Source organism: Suncus etruscus, chromosome 10 (genome assembly GCF_024139225.1).
Source record: "Suncus etruscus isolate mSunEtr1 chromosome 10, mSunEtr1.pri.cur, whole genome shotgun sequence".
Taxonomy (NCBI): domain Eukaryota; kingdom Metazoa; phylum Chordata; class Mammalia; order Eulipotyphla; family Soricidae; genus Suncus; species Suncus etruscus.
In genome coordinates this window covers 49,088,520-49,107,347 of record NC_064857.1, presented here as the reverse complement: position 1 = coordinate 49,107,347, position 18,828 = coordinate 49,088,520, and the positions used below count along the sequence as shown (strand labels likewise).

The following is an 18,828-nucleotide window of genomic DNA, read 5'->3' as shown; positions in this document are numbered from 1 at the left end:
AAACGGACAGGAGCCAGAGGAAGTGCGGAGCCCAGGACCCATCCTAGCTGGTGGGTCTGGGGAACGGGGAGCTGCCACCACGGAAGCCTCTGCATGACCAGCCCCATCCCCCGTCAGTGAGGGGAGGCCCCCAGGGGTCAGGGCCTGTTACATAAGCTGCCCGCAGGGGGTGGGGGTGAGGCTGCAGCTGGGCCCTGGGCATTGTCCTCCCACAGAGCATCACGAGGTGCTGGCCAGCCCAAGGGCCGGCACGAGGCCAAGGCAGGCCCATAAATAGGGGTCTCCCCCCAGGGCTGTGCTCATTTCTCTAGCTGCCTCCACTCTGCCCGAGGCTGGCACCAGGCCCTGGTCATCTGCTTTTCAGTAGAGAATGGCGGCTGGGAACGGTCCGTGGATGGCTCTGGCCCTGCTGACCCTGCTGGCCGGGCTGCAGACTCCTGCACTGAGCGAGGTGTCTGTGCAGCCCAACTTCAAACAGGACCAGGTGAGGGGCTCTCCTGCCTGCCCGAGGGGGCAGGGCTCTCTGCCTGGGAAGGGGATGAGATCCAGCAGCAGGGGCCTTCCCTGTGTGTGCAGTCAGACACCGGGTCTCCAGGATACTGTTCGTGTACGAGGTTGTGGGGCTGGGATGTTGTTCACCCACCATGGATTCCCCTTAAGCACTCTCTGCAGCCACCTAAGGCCAGTGATGCCAGTGCATCAGTGAAGTGGTGTGGTGCCCAGTGCGGCCTCACTAAGGTGGGGGTCTAGCTGGGTAAGGGGTGCAGCAGTGGGTGTGGGTCTCGGAGGGGCATAGGCAGAGCTCTATGGAAGGGGCCAGTCTCCAAGTGCGTAGGGCCAGAACTGCCAAGTTCACAGTCCTGGGTAGGTCCAGGGCACCTCAGAAGGTTATTCGTGGCATTGGTTCTGCAGTTCCTGGGACGCTGGTTCACCAAGGGTCTGGCCTCCAACGCGACCTGGTTCCAGGAGAAGAAGGCAAAGCTGTCCATGTGCAAGTCGGTGGTGACCGCCGCTGAGGACGGTGCCCTCAACTTGACTGTCACCTACTTCAGGTGGGGCGGTGGGACAGGCTTCAGGGCTGGGGGCTCCCACCTGGCAGTCCTGAGACCCCTGCCCTGCATGACCTACCTACAGGAACACCCAGTGCCATGTCTGGAACCTGCTGCTGGAACCCACTGGGACCCCCGGCCACTACAGATACTACAAACCTAGTGAGTGGACTCGATCCCACGCCATGAGGCAGGAGCCACAGCACAGGGGCTTGTGCTTTTGCTTTGCACCTTGCTGACCTGGGTTCGATCCCCAGCTGCCTCCCTCTAGTCCAAGGAGCCCAACCAGGAGTGACCCATGAATGCAGAGCCAGAACTAAGCCCTGAGCAATGTGCAGAGTGTGGTCCAAAACGAACACAAACACAAAAACAAAACAACCCAAGTGGCCAACCTGCCTACACTCAGGGTGCACAGGGTTCTTTCTCTGCAGCCAGGCTCTCCCCCGAGCCCTCGCTCAGCCTCCCCCTTCTCTGCTCTAGGCTTCTTGTGCCCCACCCCCAGTCTTCCTGAACCTTCATTATTTGCAGTGTGGGTATTTCCTGGGTGACCCACTGCCTGCCTGCCTGCCTACCCCAGCACAGACCTAGGAAGGCACAGACTGACCAAAGGATGAAGGAAAGTTCAGGGGAAGGGGAGGCCTGCGGCTGGGCCCTTCAGCCTTCATCTCTGTGTTACAGAGTGGGGCAGCAACCATGACGTGCTGGTGGTGGAAACCGACTATGACCGGTACGCCATGTTCATCACACAAAGCACTAACGTCCCAGGCAAGGAGCTGTTCATGGCCACGCTCTACAGTATGTGCCCCATCGTGGAGTCCTGAGTTGCCCCAGAGGCAGTTGGGGGAAGGCAGCATATGGCCCCAAGCCCTGATCCTCCTCGTTCTGCCCCAGCTCGCTCACAGAACCCGGTGGCCGAGAGGGAACTGAATGAGAAGTTCCGCAGCTTTGCCCACTCCCAGGGCTTCACAGATGAAGCCATTGTGTTCCTGCACAAAGCCGGTGAGGTCCTAATCTGTGGGTGGGGCCTCAGCAGATTAGCTGTCCAAGACTCAGGCCCAGGTCGGGAGTTCTGGGGTGGCTTCCTGTGGCCACACTGCCTACTCCGCCCACACGACCTGTCCTCCACCCAGGCCTTGGCACAAGAATGTCCCCTCCCTGATGTCCCAAGCACCCTTGTGCCTGGCTTGGGCCAGCTCTAAAGACACAGGGGTCCTCAGCCTGGGGGGGCCTCAGGAGATGAGTGGGCAGGCCAAGGAGGGTGGAATGGGCAGGAGGCTTTGGTCTGAGGACTCCCCCAGATAACTCAGATAAGCTCCCCAGGGCTTACTCCCCAGGAGTAACTACCCAGGAGTTACTTCCTCTGCTGGGGAGCTGAGGGCCTCCTGGATCTTTCTCTTGGCAGATAAATGCATTGATGACCAGTGATAGGTGAGTGAGGAGGGCTCCATCTACCCTGCAAACCCTCACACCCTGGGGCCACAGCGGGCACAGCCCTCACTGAACCCCAACTCTCACAGGCTGGGCTGCTCTGTGGGGCCTCTAGGAGCTGGAACTGCAGACAGAACTGTTGACTAAAATATAAAATATATAGTCCACGTGTTGGGTGAGGCTGCCCGGGCACAGCACAGCGCCTCTAGTCTCTTTGGTATGCGGGACTAAAGATGCAGTGCCAGAACAAGGCCTGTCACTGCCAAGTACTCAGCCTAGTCTTAAACCGGGCAGAGGAGGAACTTGAAGCCAGAGGGAGGGCGCTGCAGAGGGGCTGGTGGAGAGGTGGATGGGGACCGCAGAGGTCAAGAAGATGATGCTCAGTGGAAGAAAGGAAAGAGACATGGTGAAGCTATGTGACCTTGGGAGTAGGTACCAGAGCTGAGCGGAATCTTCCCAGGGCTCGGTGAGGGGTGGGGAGCACTGTGGCCCCCACCTGGCCAACAGCCCATTTTTTCTTGGCCAGGAGATCCCAGCTCTCCGGATCGGCTATCCTGCTCTGTGCCTGTTGGCCAGCAACCCCTCGCTCTAGCTGCTCAGCCTCTGCCCCATCCCACCCATGCTTCACCCTGCTTTGTGCACCCCAATAAAGCTGGAATAATCATCTTTTGTCTCCTGACATTGGTCCTCATTGTCCCTTCGGGCACTTATCAGTCACTTTCCTGGTTCCTGCTCATGGTCCTCACTGTCCCTCCTGACCCCCAGCAGCTGGACCCCACGGTGACATTCCCAGGGTACGGGACACTCCAGCCGCAAGGCATTTCTCCCACCACTTTCCCCAACCTTGCTCCTGTGCCTTGGCACCAATAGGGCAGGTTTGGGTCAGTCTGGCCCCTGCTGCAGTCACTCCTCCAGGAGGGGCAGACCCGGATCTTGGTGTCTGCCCTGATGGCCAGGATTATGCAGTCCTGGACAAAGAGGGCTTCAGGGGACAAAGGGAAACTGGCCCAGTGTCCTGGGCCCCAAGACAGATGCTGGAGTGAGTGGGACCTGCTGGGTCTTGGCACATAGCCCTGTCCACCCCCATCGGCCCCACAGGGCCCAGTCCCTGCCGCCTGGCCCCTCAGCTGGGCACCAGGTGGTGTCAGGCTCCCGGATGTCAGGCTCCAGGGTGAGAAGGGGTCTGGCACCTTCTGAGAGGAGGGGCCCTGGCAGCCCAGTGGAACCCCAGACAGGCCCTGCCGGTGGGCTGAAAGGTGGGTGGACACTGTGGGGCACAACTCTGTCCGGGGCCTGTCACGCATTGGGCACAGGCCCAGCCTGACCGGGGCATAAAGGCCTGAACATCCCAGCCCAGTTCACCAGAACCATCTCCAGCACCACAATGCTGCAGGCCCAGTTCATCAGTGCCATCCTGGGCCTGTTCAAGGCCACCATGGGCCAGGCAGAGGTTCCCATTCAGGCCAACTTTGATGCCAGCCAGGTATGTTCGCAGGGCCCAGGACTGGCTCTGCTCCTCCCAGCTGCAAGGTCTGGGCAGTCTGGTCAGTGAGGTCCGGGCTAGCCTCGCTGAAGCTGGAGGACAGGAGGAAGACCCTGACTGCCTCATTTTCTGGGAGAAGGTACTGGGAGAAGATTCTGGGCCATACCCGTGAGCGCCAAGATAACAGTGTGTGTGGCCCGGGTGTGGGTCTGGGACCTCCTTCAGCCTTTCCTGCCACTCTGCAGTTCCAGGGTACCTGGTACATCGTGGGGCTTGTGTCTGATGACCAGGATTTCCAGGACACCAAGGACAACATGAAGATGCCCATGGTCTCGGTCACCCCTGCGGCCAATGGTGACCTGGGGCTCAAGCTGGGCTACCCCATGTGAGTGACCAATCTCACATGTCCCACTTTCAGTGGCACCCCTCACACCCTATCAGCCCAGCTCCAGGAAGCCTTGAGTAGCCCTGCTCCAAGTGTGGCTTGGCAGGAGACCAACAGGCCTGGCCTAGGGTGGGCAGCTGCCTCAGTGTGGGCAAGGCAGGGCACCCTCAGGTGCTTTGGTTCCTCCACAGGCTAGATGGCGGGTGCCAGAAGGTAGACACGACCTATGCCAAGGGTGCCGTGGATGGGCAGTTCAGCGACATGGGTGAGACCAAAGGGGCTGAGCCACTGACCTGTTGCTCAGGGTGGGACATCTGGGGGTGCCTTGATGGTGCCAGGGTAGGCTCTCAGCTCTCTTGCCCCCCTCAACCATGGCCCAGGTGGACATCAGGGTGGCGGCCACCGACTACAAGCACTACGCGGTGATGCAACACCAACACCGTGTGGCTGCAGCTGTATGGTGGGTGTGGGTGCAAGAGCTTGCTCCTGGCCCCTCTAGGCCTTCCTGAGTGTGGCCCACGTGACCCACCCCATGATGCCCCGGCTCCCTGACACTTTGGGGGGTCTATGGCCTGGGCTGGAGAACCTTGCCCCACCCTCCATTCTCACTGGCCCTCTTTACCCTCAGGACGAGCCCCAGAGATGTTTCCAGAAGGCGCCCAGAAGATGCAGCAGCTGGTACCCCAAGTGGGCCTCAACCCCAGTCAGGGAGCCATGCTGCCCAAGACAGGTGAGTAGTGGGTGGGGAGCTGAGCCCCTAGAGGGGCTAGAGCGAGGGTCCTCAAACTTTTGGTGGGGGCTTGGAGGCCACACTCAGCAGTGCTCATGGGTTACTCCTGACTTTGGGCTCAAAATCACTCCTGGCAGACTCGGGGATGCCCCCTGTGCACATATCTTATTTTGAATTTAAAAAAAAAGAAAACAAATAGAATATTTAAAGTGAAGAACAGGGGCCGGAGAGATAGCACGGAGATAAGGTGTTTGCCTTGCATGCAGAAGGATGGTGACTCGAATCCCAGCATCCCACATGGTCCCCTGAGCCTGCCTGGAGCAATTTCTGAGCATAGAGCCAGGAGTAACCCCTGAGCGCTGCCGGGTGTGACCCAAAAACCAATATATTAGCACAGCGGTAGGGCCTTTACCTTGCATGCATCCGACCCAGGACTGGGTTCACTTCTCGGCATCATGTATTTCGAGGCCAAAAGTTCTTTTCAAACCAAAGGAAAACCAAAGGCCCTTTTTGAAGAACCCAGTTTTATATTAGAAATGGTTACCGATTCCTTCCCAAACTGGTGTATATGTATTTTTTTGAAACGATACCTGTGCTGTGAAGTGCACTTTTAGAGCAGCTTTTGGTTTTAAATTTGGGCTTTTTATTCGCAGTGAAATATCCCCTGGAGAGGCCAGATGGTACAGTGGCAGGGCATTTGCCTTGTATGCAGCTGACCCAGGTTCTATCCCAGCATCCCAGATTATCTCCTGAGCACCACTAGGAATGGCCCCTGAACACAAAGCCAGGATTAACCTGTGAGCATCACTGAATGTGGCCCTCCCGAAAATAAATTCTATTGAAACCAATGGGAAATGTCACTATTCTCCTAGAAACATTCAGCCAGAACTTCACCAGGTTACTCCTGGTTCTGTGCTCATTTCTGGTAGGCTCTGGACCCATGTGGGATGCTGGGGATCGAACCCAAGCAGGCTACATGCAAGGCCAACCTGCTGTGCTATCACTCTGGCCCCAAGAACACTTCTCTTTGAAATGGATAGCTCCAGTTTCAGAAAACTACTATTTAGTATGTGTAATATGGTACTTGAAAGTACACCTGTCTTACTATTGTAGCTGCTTAATAATTGTACACTTGGGCCTTTCTTTTCCTGGCAGAATTTTCCCATTGAAACCAATGGCATTTGTTTCAAATGTAGTTTTTCTTAGAGTTAGCCATTACTTTATTAAATTAATATTTATCCATTACTTCACTAAGTCAATATTCTATATAGTGCTTGAAACTGTATTAAAAAAAAAAGGAAAGAAAGAAACTGTATGAAGCCACATAAAGAACTCTGGTTGCACCTTCTCCTCTCAAACTAGGATCTCTTGTTTTGAGGCCCTAAACTCCCACTGAAATGGGACATCTCACTTGCATTTAACCTTTAGCTTCTCCAAGAAACAGTAAACTAGGGGCCAAAGTGGTAGTACAGTGGTGGGCTTATGGCTTGCATGCAGCCTACCAGGAATGGACCTGGATTAGATTCCCAGACCATATGGTCCCCCGAGCCTGCCAAGAGCAATTCCTGAGTGCAGAGCCAGGAGTAACCCCTGAGCACCGCCAGGTATGACCTAAAAAACAAAACAAAAAAAAAAAAAACATTTTTTCCCTAGAAACAGAACTTCACCAAACTACCATTATATGTAGTACATGAAACTGCACCTGGGGGCTGGAATGATAGCACAGTGGTAGGGCATCTGCCTTGCAAGCGGGCAACCTGGACAAACCTGAGTTCAGTTCCTGGTATCCAAATGGTTTGCTTTTCATGCAGGTCATCTGTTCGAATTCCAGCGTCCCATATGGTCTCCCGTGCCTGCCAGGAGCAATTTCTGAGCATGGAGCCAGGAGTATCCCCTGAGCACTGCTGGGTGTGGCCCAAAAACCCCAAAGAGAGAGAGAGAGAGAGAGAGAGAGAGAGAGAGAGAGGAGAGAGAGAGAGGAGAGAGGGAGGGAGGGAGGGAGGGAGGAGAGAGAAATAAGCCTGACAGTGCAGTATGCCGGGGCACAGGTGAAGCTGGCAGCCTGATTGCCTGGTCTAAGAGCAGCCTTGCTGGCTACAGATGCAGCATGACAAGCTGGCTGGGCACAGGTGCAGCCTGATATCCTGGTCCATAAATTGCCTTTTTGAGAAAATTTGTGGCCAGACACAGGTGCAGTGTGATCACTGGGACTAGGAGTGTGTTTACATATGCGCGCCTGATTCCTGGGCCAGGAAAGACCTGGCTTCACACAGGGCCATCCTGATTGCCAGGTCTAGAAGTAGCCCAGGGGCCAGCCAGAGAGATGGCACAGTGGTAGGGTGTTTGCCTTGCATGCAGCTGACTCGGGATGGACCTGAGTTAGATTCCCGACATTGCAGGGAAGCCTGCCAGGAGTGATTTCTGAGCACAGAGCCAGGAATAACCCCAGAGCACAGCCAGGTATAGCCCCCAAATAGATAAACGGCTCAAGCCGTTTTGCCTTGCAAATGTCTGCCTTGCACACACTAACCTAGGACAGACCACAATCCCCTGGTGACCCTTATGGTCCCCCAAGCAAGGGGTGATTTCTGAGCACATGGCCAAGAGCAACCCAGGAGCATCACTGGGTGTGACCAAAAAACAAACAAAAAAAAACAAAAAAAAAAACAAACAAAAAAGAAATAGCCTGTTGTGGAGCCGGCGTGGCTGCGCTAGAGGTAAGCCTTGCCTGCGCTAGCCTAGGACAGACCTAGGTTCGATCCCCCGGCGCCCCATATCGTCCTTCAAGCCAAGCGCGATTTCTGAGCTCATAGCCAGGAGTAACCCCTGAGCGTCACGGGGTGTGCCCCCAAAAAACAAAAAACCAAAAACCAAAAAAAGAGTAAGAAATAGCCTGGGGCCGGGTAGGTGGCGCTGGAGGTAAGGTGTCTGCCTTGCAAGCGCTAGCCAAGGAAGGACCGCGGTTCGATCCCCCGGCATCCCATAGGGTCCCCCCAAGCCAGGGGCGATTTCTGAGCTCATAGCCAGGAGTAACCCTTGAGCGTCAAATGGGTGTGGCCCAAAAACAAAAAACAAAAAAACAAACAAACAAAAAAAAAAGAAATAGCCTGTTGGGTTACTGATCCTACCCTAATCAATCATTGTACTCCACCCTAAGATGTGATCTGGTGATTGGATTATTCCTTACTTGGTATTCTGCTTCCACCCTAGGGTGAGACCTGATTCTTGTCAATAAAAGCAAGGGTCCAAGGAAGGCAGAGGTTCATTCTTTGGTCTTCTTCCACTGAGCTGTGCTCCATCATAGGAGCAGAATGCTTGGTGGTTTGAATTCCTTGCTTGAGCACTGGATTTCCTGAACCCATTCTTGGCCCTCTTCACTGTGTGGATTATTTCCTGCGGATCTCTACAACTGGAACTGTTCCCCCTGTCCTAATCAAACAAGAATGGGTGTAGAGTATTCTTAGAATTATTCTATGTTATTAGTTCTGTGCTTGTCGTCCCACCTGGATCCTCCAGGTGGGGGCGATTGAGTGAGAAATAAAAGAGCTTGTGGGGGAGGCTATTGAGGCTTTTTTGCCAGAGCTCACCGCTGGGTCGGATGGCTGATTGAACTGTCATCAGACTGTCAAGAAACTCTCTTTGCCAAACCTTTGGTCCCCTAACTTCTTTGTCTGAAGTCAATTATTTGTGGCGAATTTGTTGCCGGGGTCTCCTCCAGGAGGAGGAAGGAAGAATGGGGTTTAATCTTTCTCTCTGGGAGTTATTTTTGGACTCGCAGACCTCCAGCAAGGGGTTCAGCCTCCCCCAACATTTGGCACCTGGAACAGGTGAATCTGGACCCTCTGGAACTGTGACATGTTTTATTGGAAATTGCCTCTGGAGGTCCTTGGCTGGTTATTATGGATACTCACGCTCACTATGCCATCTGTTATTAAATACATCGGTTCGGCATTATTCAAGTGCATTATTCTGGATATAAACCACTTGGTTTGACACTAGTAAATATCATTGTCATTGGATGGTTTCTGTTTACAATTCAATCGAAAATTTCTCTTTTTTAAATCGAAAATTTCTACTCCAATATTTAGTCGCTTGAGTGATCTCCATTAGTCATAGTTCATGGAATTTCTGTGTTGGCTACTATGACTATCATATGCATAGACATTGACTGGTGGTTAGGAAACAGACAGTGTGGAAATTGTAAAGTGATGACCAGTATGGACAATAAAAAATTTTTTTTTTTTTTTTTTTTTTTTTGGTTTTTGGGCCACACCCATTTGACGCTCAGGGGTTACTCCTGGCTATGCGCTCAGAAATCGCCCCTGGCTTGGGGGGACCATATGGGACGCCGGTGGATCGAACCGCGGTCCTTCCTTGGCTAGCGCTTGCAAGGCAGACACCTTACCTCCAGCGCCACCTACCCGGCCCCGGACAATAAAAAATTTTTTCTATGAAAATTTAGACTAAGACACAGGCTGATAAATCTAACACTGGCATCAAGAGTACAGGCATTTTTTTGCCAATAAAAAAACCAACCCGGACACATAAATTAGATACTCACAATCCAAATCAAAACGGTGACACTGGTGACCCGCCTCCAGCGCTAAGTTCATAAGAGAGTCCTGATTCTGTTCACAGTATGGACTCACATGTTAGTGCCAACTCAGACAATGAACCACATTCTAGTACTCCACACCTCAGGCCTCAGAGCCCTGTGCAGGGTACTTCTGCTAACCCAGCCTCAACTCCATTGCAGACAGTATATGTTTCAACTTATTAACCTCTTGAAATGGAGGATGTGGAACGGTTTAAAAAAGCATGCAAAGATTTTGGGGCAACCTCTCCATATTGTTTGGAGATACTAAGAATTTGGTGTCGAAAATCAATTTGGACTCTGTATGGCTTTAAAAAACTTGATGAAATATGCCTGCCATCTAGACAGCGAACAGAATGGGAAATGTTATATGCAGAGGGTGTGAAATCCAAACTATATAGTCCGGATGGAACAAAAAAAATGAGTGGCAGGGGTTAATCTCTTGTATGAATTATTAATGGGAGAAAATCAATATTCATATGTACAGACACAAGCAGCTTTACCAAAGAAAATCTCAAAAATAATTAAAGATGGGCCGGAGAGATAGCATGGAGGTAAGGCGTTTGCCTTTCATGCAGGAGGTCATCGGTTCGAATCCCGGCGCCCCATATGATCCCCCGTGCCTGCCAGGAGCAATTTCTGAGCCTGGAGCCAGGAATAACCCCTGAGCACTGCCGGGTGTGACCCAAAAACCAAAAAAAAAAAAAAAAAATTAAAGACATTGCATCATCTTCACGGGAAAGAATTGATACTAACAGTACTGGTGAGGGAACCTTTTTAAGAATCATCCAAGGTCCCCAGGAGGCTTATGTAGAATTTGTGGCTAAGCTCAAAGATGCTTTGAAAATACAAATTAAAAATTATGAGGAGGAAATTTCTAGAAAAATGTTTGGCTTATCATAATGCTAATTCGGCTTGCAAATTGGTATTGGCCCCATTGCAGGAAAAGGCTGATTTAAATGAATTTTTATATGCATGTAGGAATGTTTATGAAATGCCCCATTCATTAGCAAATTTAGATCAGGTGCAAACCTTTGCAATTACTAAAGGAAACATACCACTTTACCAAAGGGGACAAAAAGTTGCCCGAAAGCCAGGTCTCTGCCCAAAATGTAATAAGGGTCACCACTGAGCGAAAAACTGTAGATATGAAAATCCCCCTAATAATAACATAGGAAGAGTTTTTAACACAAACCATAGGAAACAATTTGCCTGTTACCATTGTGGAAAACAGGGGCATATTAAAAGGAATTGTTGTCTTGTTAAATTCAGCTCCTCCAGGATCTACAATTACAAAACAGGAAAATGCCTACGGGGCCAATTCCCAGGCCCTTACAAATCAGGGGCAAAGTCATCAAACCATAATTCTTCCCAGCCCAGCCCAAGAAGATTAATATCAATTAATAAATTAACACATGCCACAGCGGGCAGTGCTGGGCCTGATATAACTTGCCCAGAGGACATTACAATTTACCCAGGAGAATGCCCTTAGATGTTACACACAGGCATAGTGGGACCACCACCACCCCAGATACAATGGGTTTGATTTTGGGCAGAAGTTCCCTTAATGTAAAAGGTATATCAGTAACCATAGGTGTCATTGATTCAGATTCAAAGGGAGAAATTATTGTAGTTATTAATGTGCCGGTTACTTGGACTTTTAAAAAGGGGGAGACGATTGCCAAAATAGTAATAATACCTTATGTTAAATTTGGGACTTCAGATAAGATAAGAACTGGAGGTTTTGGAAGCACAGATTAGGGGCTGCCAAAAACCCATTAGTGGCTCTGATTACTAAATGTAAAGATGAAAATCCAATGATTAAACTTAATTTAGAAGGGCACTTCTTCAATGGCATGATAGACACAGGTGCTCAGGTCACTGTAAAGTATGATAAAGTATGGCCAGAAGGGGTCAGAGAGATAGCATGGAGGTAAGGCGTTTGCCTTTCATGCAGGAGGTCATCAGTTCAAATCCCGGTGTCCCATATGGTCCCCCATGCCTGCCAGGAGCAATTTCTGAGCCTGGAGCCAGGAATAACCCCTGAGCACTGCCGGGTGTGACCCAAAAATCACACACACAAAAAGAATGGCCAGAAAATTGGCCTCTTCAAGAAATTCCATATTCGCTAAAAGGAGTGGGAGGCCTGAGTTCTTGTTTGTTAAGCACAAGAACCATGGCATTTTATGGCCCAGAAAACCAAAAGGCTATAATCAGACCTCATGTGGGCCCATTCTCACCATCCCTGTGGGGCCGTGACCTGCATAAACAATGGAAGGCAGAATTCCCATATTCCATTAGCTCAAGATGAGCCTGAACCTTCTCCTGAATTAAAAACCCAACATTTTTGGTAGGGGCTATTGTGTATGTAAATATTTTAGGGGATTATTATTTACTGACCCTACCCTGATCGGTGATTGTGCCCTACCCTAGGGTGTGACCTGGCATTCTGCCCCCACCCTAGGATGGTACCTGATTCTGCTTCCACCATTGGGTGGTATCTGATCCCACCATTGGGTGGTACCTGATTCTGGGGGATAAAAACAAGGGTCTGTGGAAGGCGAGAGGTTTTTGGCTGGAACTGAAGCTGAGTCTTTGGACTTCAGTCTTGTCCACCAAATAAAGCTAATATTTACACAAGCCTGACTGTCTGCGAGCTGTTTACCCACTGTTTCACCTCAGAACCATCGGCTAGACAGGGTGGCTCTAGACGCGTGCTCCGAGCTGGAGGGGAAAGACCTCATCCTCCATCCCTCCATCAGTCAACCTCTTCAGGGGCTGAATTGCAACATAGGGGCCACTGCCAGAAAACCCCAGCACTGATAAAAATAAAATGGAAATCTGACGAACCAATTTGGACAGGTCAGTGGCCCCTTAAAACTGATAAATTAAAGGTGCTGACAGAATTAGTAGAAGAACAGCTAAAATTAGGACATATTGAGCCTTCGTTTTCTCAATGGAATTCACCTATATTTACTATAAAAAAGAAATCTGGTAAATGGAGATTGTTAATGGATCTGAGAGCTGTGAATTTATTTATGGTACCTATGGGAAAATTGCAGACAGGTTTACCATCACCTGTAGTTATCCCTAAGGAATAGCCACTAATTATAATTGATTTGAAAGACTGCTTCTACCATATTCCTATTCACCCAGATGATAAACACCGTTTTGCATTCTCAGCTCCTTCTATTAATAATGCCCACCCTTGGGGCCGAAGAGATAGCATGGAGGTAAGGCATTTGCCTTTCATGCAGAAGTTCATCGATTCAAATCCCAGTGTCCCATATGGTTCCCTGTGCCTGCCAGGAGCAATTTCTGAGCATGTAGCCAGGAAAAACCCCTGAGCACTGCTGGGTATGACCCAAAAACCACACACACACACACACACAAATAAATAAATAAATAAATAAATAAATAAATAAATAAATAAATAATACCCACCCTTGCAGGTGGTTTCAATGGACTGTTCTCCCCCAGGGCATGCTAAATTCACCAACTATGTGTCAATTTTTTGTGGACAAAATTTTGAGTCCTGCTCGTGAAAGATTTCCCCAAGCCATTATTTATCATTACACCAATGATATTTTAATTACAATGAATAATGAAACAAATTTACAGAAATTATACACTTATGTGATTGTTTGCAAACGACAGACTGAAAATAGCTTTAGAAAAAATACAGACCATGCCACCGTATCAATACTTGGGTTTTATTTTAGACAGAACATCAATACGTCCAAAAAACTTTCCATCAAAAAACAGAACCTTAAAACACTTAATGACTTTCAGAAACTTTTAGGTGACGTGTTGGCTACCGTGACTGACTCAGTGGCTACTTTTGCAAAACTCCCTGCCATTTTTTCAGTGCTAAGTGCTGTTTGCTATAAGCCCATATACCAACAGGAAAGCAACCTTCAAGTAATAAGTAACTTCTCAGCCTAGGGGAGGAAGACACTGCCTGATACCATGGAGCCAAGTCTCCCCTTAACTTACATTCCTGAGTTAAAAGCTAAATGCAACAAAGCTTGCCCACCATAAACTGCTGAGAGTTCCAAAAAAGTGGGCTACAAGCCCTACTTTAGGGTCATAGGGCAATTCCTTGAAAGCTGCTGACTTAGGAGTGATTGTAAAATTGTCACTGCTTCTCTCTCCCTTCTGGAAGACGATTTACTGCCTTTGTCTCCTGGCTTTCGCGCCAAAATGTATGATTGACATCACCTTTTTCCTGCCCCCTTCTCCTTCTCTATATAAGAGATGCTGAACCCCAATAAAGACACCTTTGAACGGTCTGATCGCCAAAGGTCATTATTATTAACCTCTCTTAGATTTTTTACAGGTGTGGTTGTGTTTTTAGCCCTGCTAAATAAAGGTGCGGTTGTCCGTGAGCCTCTCGACTGATTCCTGCTGGCCGGGCCCCTCCGGGGGGCTTGCAGGACCCCGCAGTGACGTAAATTGGCTCTGCCCAGTGCTAAGAATCTCGAATGCAGAGCTGTTTAATCTGTTTAAAACTGTCCCCCAGACATACAATTACCTAATTTTTGACAAAGGAGCAAGAAATCCTAAGTGGATCAGGGAAAACCTCTTCAAATGGTGCTGACAGAACTGGTTAGCCACTTGCAAAAAAGCGAACATAGACCCCCAGTTAACATCATGTACGAAGGTAAAATCCAAATGGATTAAAGACCTGATATCATAAGGTATATAGAACAACATGTCAGTACAACACTCCATGACATTGAGACTAAAGGCATCTTCAAGGAGTAAACTGCACTTTCCAAACAAGTGGAAGCAGAGATCAACAGATACATTAAACTGAGAAGCTTCTGCACCTCAAAAGAAATAGTGCCCAGGATACAAGAGTCACCCACCGTGTGGGAGTAACTATTCACCCGACATCCATCAGATAAGGGGCTAATATCCAAAATATACAGGGCACTGACAGAACTTTACAAGAAAAAAAAACATCTAATTCCATCAAAAAATGGGGAGAAGAAATGAACAGACACTTTGATAAAAAAGAAATACAAATGGCCAAAAAGCACATGAAAAAATGCTCCTTGTCACTAATCATCAGGGAGATGCAAATCAAAACAACGATGAGATACCACCTCACACCACAGAGATTGGCACATCACAAAGAATGAGAACAATCAGTGCTGGCGGGGATGTGGAAAGAAAGGAACTCTTATCCACTGCTGGCGGGAATGCCGTCTAGTCCAACCTCTATGGAAAGCAATATGGAGATTCCTCCAAAATCTGGAAATTAAGCTCCCATTCAACCCAGCTATTTCACTCCTAGGGATATACCCTAAGAACACAAGAACACAATACAAAAACCCCTTCCTCACACCTATATTTATTGCAGCACTATTCACAATAGCCAGGCTCTGGAAACAACCAAGATGCCCTTCAAAAGATGAATGGCTAGAGAAACTGTGATACATATACACAATGTAATATTATTTAGCCATTAGGAGAGATGAAGTCAGGAAATGTTCCTATACATGGATGTACATGGAATCTATTATGCTGAGTGAAATAAGTCAGAGGGAGAGAGAGAGACGCAGAACAGTCTCACTCATTTATGGTTTTAAGAAACAATCTTCCAGCTCACTTCATGAAGCTCACCACAAAGAGTGGTGAGTGCAGTTATAGAAATAACTACACAGAGAACTACCATAATCATGTGAATGAATGAGGGAACTGCAAAGCCTGTCTAGAGTACAGGTGGGGGTGGGGTGAGATGGAGGGAGATTTGGGACATTGGTGGTGGGAATGTTGCACTGGTGAAGGGGGTGTTCTTTACATGACTGAAACCTAATCACAATCATATATGTAATCAAGATGTTTAAATAAAGAAAAAAAAGTTTCAAAAAAAAGAATTTTAAAGACTTCCATTGATTTGACTAATTCACAAATTAATTTGTTGAATATTTTAATTGAGGTTTTCATTAGAAGAGTTTTACTGAAATTGTACTATGTCCCTTTATAGTTTGTTGTATAAAAATGTAATGTGCATTAATGAAAAAAAAACTTTGGAAAGTAATCCTACGTTAGATTATCCCAGAAATTTAACACAAGCTGCCAAAAATGAATTGGAATTTTCTTGAATAGACTGCAAAAATCATTTCTCTTAAGATTCATCCCAGGAGAGAAGGTATTTTTTTATTAATTTTTCCTACAAAAGAAACACCTACTGCGGCTTTAATGCAACAGGCTGGTCCTTTGGAATGAGTGTATTTACATAACAAACAGCCTCAGTCTGTGATATCTTACCTGTAACTAATCTCAGAATTGATTATCAAAGCAAGACTCAGATCAATAATATCTTTATTAGGTTTTGATCCAGATATAATAGTACTGCCAATACTAAAAAAGGAAATTGAGTTAATATTGCCTCTTAATGAATCTCTACAAAGGGTCCTCTTAGATTTCACAGGAGAGATTTCTTCTCATTATCCAAAAGGAAAGACCTGGGACATTTTGAAAAAGACTCAGTTTGTTATTTTTTCAATTGTACAGGATTCTCCTATTCCCAAAGCAAAAGTTTTTTATGTCGATGGATCAAGCGGAGAAAGGGGAGGAATGAGATCTACTATGAATACTTAATTATCATTTCCTTTGTCAATTGTTATTAATGTTTTATTGGTCATTTTTAGGTATAATTGCTTATAGGAGTGAATATGATGAATCCCCATTGTGGTTGCTTGCATGATGTATTTATGCCTTAACTTCAGTATTGTTTTGGGTCATTATTAATTAGAAAATTTTGTTATATATTTATTGATTAAGACCTATATGAGAGAAAGATTCTTAATCATGTTAATGTTGCTTTATGATTGTGTATTGAGATATATTCATTTGGCAACTTGTGACTTTTCATTGTAACATCATTGTTTTATTGCCCTTAATGTAGATTTTAGGATGGAGGTATATCATAGTTTTGATATAACCATACTTTTTGGGTTGACTCTTTTCACGGTGCTCATTATTGATGACTGATTTCGATAGATTTACTGTTTTATATTTTCATTGTTGGATTCCATGGTCATATTGTACATGAAACTCTTTCAGATTTACTAGATTCTGCTTTAAAAAATAGTTTTTTGTTATTGTGAATTTCAAGATATCTATCTAAACAGTTTTTCCATTATTGTATTTTCTTTTTTGTTGTTGTTGTTGTTTTTTGTTTTGTTTTGTTTGGTTTGGTTTTTGGGCCACACCCGGTAACACTCAGGTGTTACTCCTGACTATGCGCTCAGAAGTTGCTCCTGGCTTGGGGGACCATATGGGACACCGGGGGATCGAACCGCAGTCCGTTCAAGGCTAGCACAGGCAAGGCAGGCACCTTACCTCTAGCGCCACCGCCCGGCCCCCCATTATTGTATTTTCAAAGCGTTTTTTGTTGATTCAGTTGAATTTTTTCTTTGGCTCTATTTTGATTTCTGCCTAATAGATATTTTGGGTAATTATGAGTGAATGTTATTCCCATAATTTTGTATAGTATGTATTTGCAAGTCTTATGGTATGTCTATCTGTCTTGTATTTTTTGTATATGGCTCTTTTTTCCTGACATTTTATCCCTTAATTTATTATTCTTCATCATTCCCTCTTTCTTCCTACTCCTTAACATTTTAATTATAGGAATCCCGTCACATATGCAGATCGCCTCTTTCACCCACAGATACAGCCTCCTGATTCCGACTGAAGAATACATCGTTAACTATTACAGTGCAGTATCCTATATCAAGTTGCAACTTGTCTTTCCTGATTCATCAAATGTCTTTGGCTGGACTTTTAGGAGTTCTATACTCCTTATCTTTTTTTTTTTTTTTTTTTGGTTTTTGGGCCACACCCATTTGACGCTCAGGGGTTACTCCTGGCTATGCGCTCAGAAATCGCCCCTGGCTTGGGGGGACCATATGGGACGCCGGGGGATCGAACCGAGGTCCTTCCTTGGCTAGCGCTTGCAAGGCAGACACCTTACCTCCAGCGCCACCTACCCGGCCCCACTCCTTATCTTTTTAGTGTAAATTTTGACATGGTAAAAATTTTTAGCGTTAGTATGTGTAATTTTTTTTTATGATTGGAAACCTTTGAAGAATATTTGATTCTATTTTTTTTTTTTTTTGGTTTTTGGGCCACACCCTGTGACGCTCAGGGGTTACTCCTGGCTATGCACTCAGAAGTTGCTCCTGGCTTCTTGGGGGACCATATGGGACGCCGGGGAATCGAACCACGGTCCGTCCTAGGCTAGCGCAGGCAAGGCAGGCACCTTACCTCCAGCGCCACCGCCCGGCCCCGATTCTATATTTTTAATTAATTGTAATTAATGTTTTTAATCTTATAAAATTAATGTTGTATTTCATTAAAATTTTGCTTTTGTTACTTTGGGTCTGTAGGTTTTATATTGTTATATTATTATTATTGTTGTTGTATTGTTATATTACTATATATTGTTATTGTTTATAATATTGTTTATTACTGTTTAATATTGCTGTTTACTAAAAAGGGGGAATTGTAGAGTATTCTTAGAATTATTCTATGTTATTAGTTCTGTGCTTGTCGTCCCACCTGGATCTTCCAGGTGGGGGCGATTGAGTGAGAAATAAAAGAGCTTGTGGGGGAGGCTATTGAAGATTTTTTGCCAGAGCTGGCAGCTGGGTCAGACTGTCAAGAAACCTGTGTCCAACCAGACCTTCAGGCTGCATCTTTCCTAGCCAGGCTGCTTTTAGACCTAGCAATCAAGCTACACCTGTTTGGGAACAGGCTGTTCCTAGCACACAAATCAGGCTGTACCTGTGCAGAATCACTCCCAAACCAGGTAATAAATCTACTTCTTGCAGGGACAGGCAGCTCCTAGGCCCAGCAATCAGGCTATACCTCTGTATGGCCTGGACACTTCTAGACCAGCAATCAGGCTTCACCTGTTCCAGGCAAGGCCCTCATCAGTCTGCCTCTATGCGAGCTAGGATACTAGGTCCTGCAATCAGACTATGCCTGTGCTGGTCTAGGCCCCTCCTAGGCCCAGAAATCAGTTTGCACCTCTGCCTAGACAAGCTATCAGGTTGTACCTGTGCAGGGTAAGCTGCTTGTAGGCCTGATAATCGGGTTATACCTCTGCAGGGTCTGGCCCGGCAGTCAGTCTGCACCTGT

The 18,828-nt window shown here is 47.3% G+C and overlaps 1 protein-coding gene across 5 annotated transcripts in view; it reads left to right on the top strand.

The window, feature by feature from the left end:
* The first annotated feature begins 292 nt into the window (after window positions 1–292).
* PTGDS (prostaglandin D2 synthase) overlaps window positions 293–18,828 on the top strand; it is a 28,875-nt gene continuing 10,339 nt past the window's right edge. The window contains exons 1-7 of one of the 5 annotated variants that reach the window (XM_049782586.1): window positions 294–484; window positions 913–1,052; window positions 1,135–1,211; window positions 1,728–1,844; window positions 1,941–2,048; window positions 2,452–2,477; window positions 3,004–3,143. In XM_049782586.1, coding sequence (XP_049638543.1) covers window positions 371–484; window positions 913–1,052; window positions 1,135–1,211; window positions 1,728–1,844; window positions 1,941–2,048; window positions 2,452–2,474 — 579 coding nt within the window. In that variant the 5' untranslated portion in view covers window positions 294–370 and the 3' untranslated portion in view covers window positions 2,475–2,477; window positions 3,004–3,143. Of the gene's footprint in view, window positions 485–912; window positions 1,053–1,134; window positions 1,212–1,727; window positions 1,845–1,940; window positions 2,116–2,451; window positions 2,478–3,003; window positions 3,144–18,828 lie in introns of those variants that run through there. The other 4 variants (XM_049782587.1, XM_049782585.1, XM_049782588.1 and 1 more) reach the window with 4 other exon arrangements.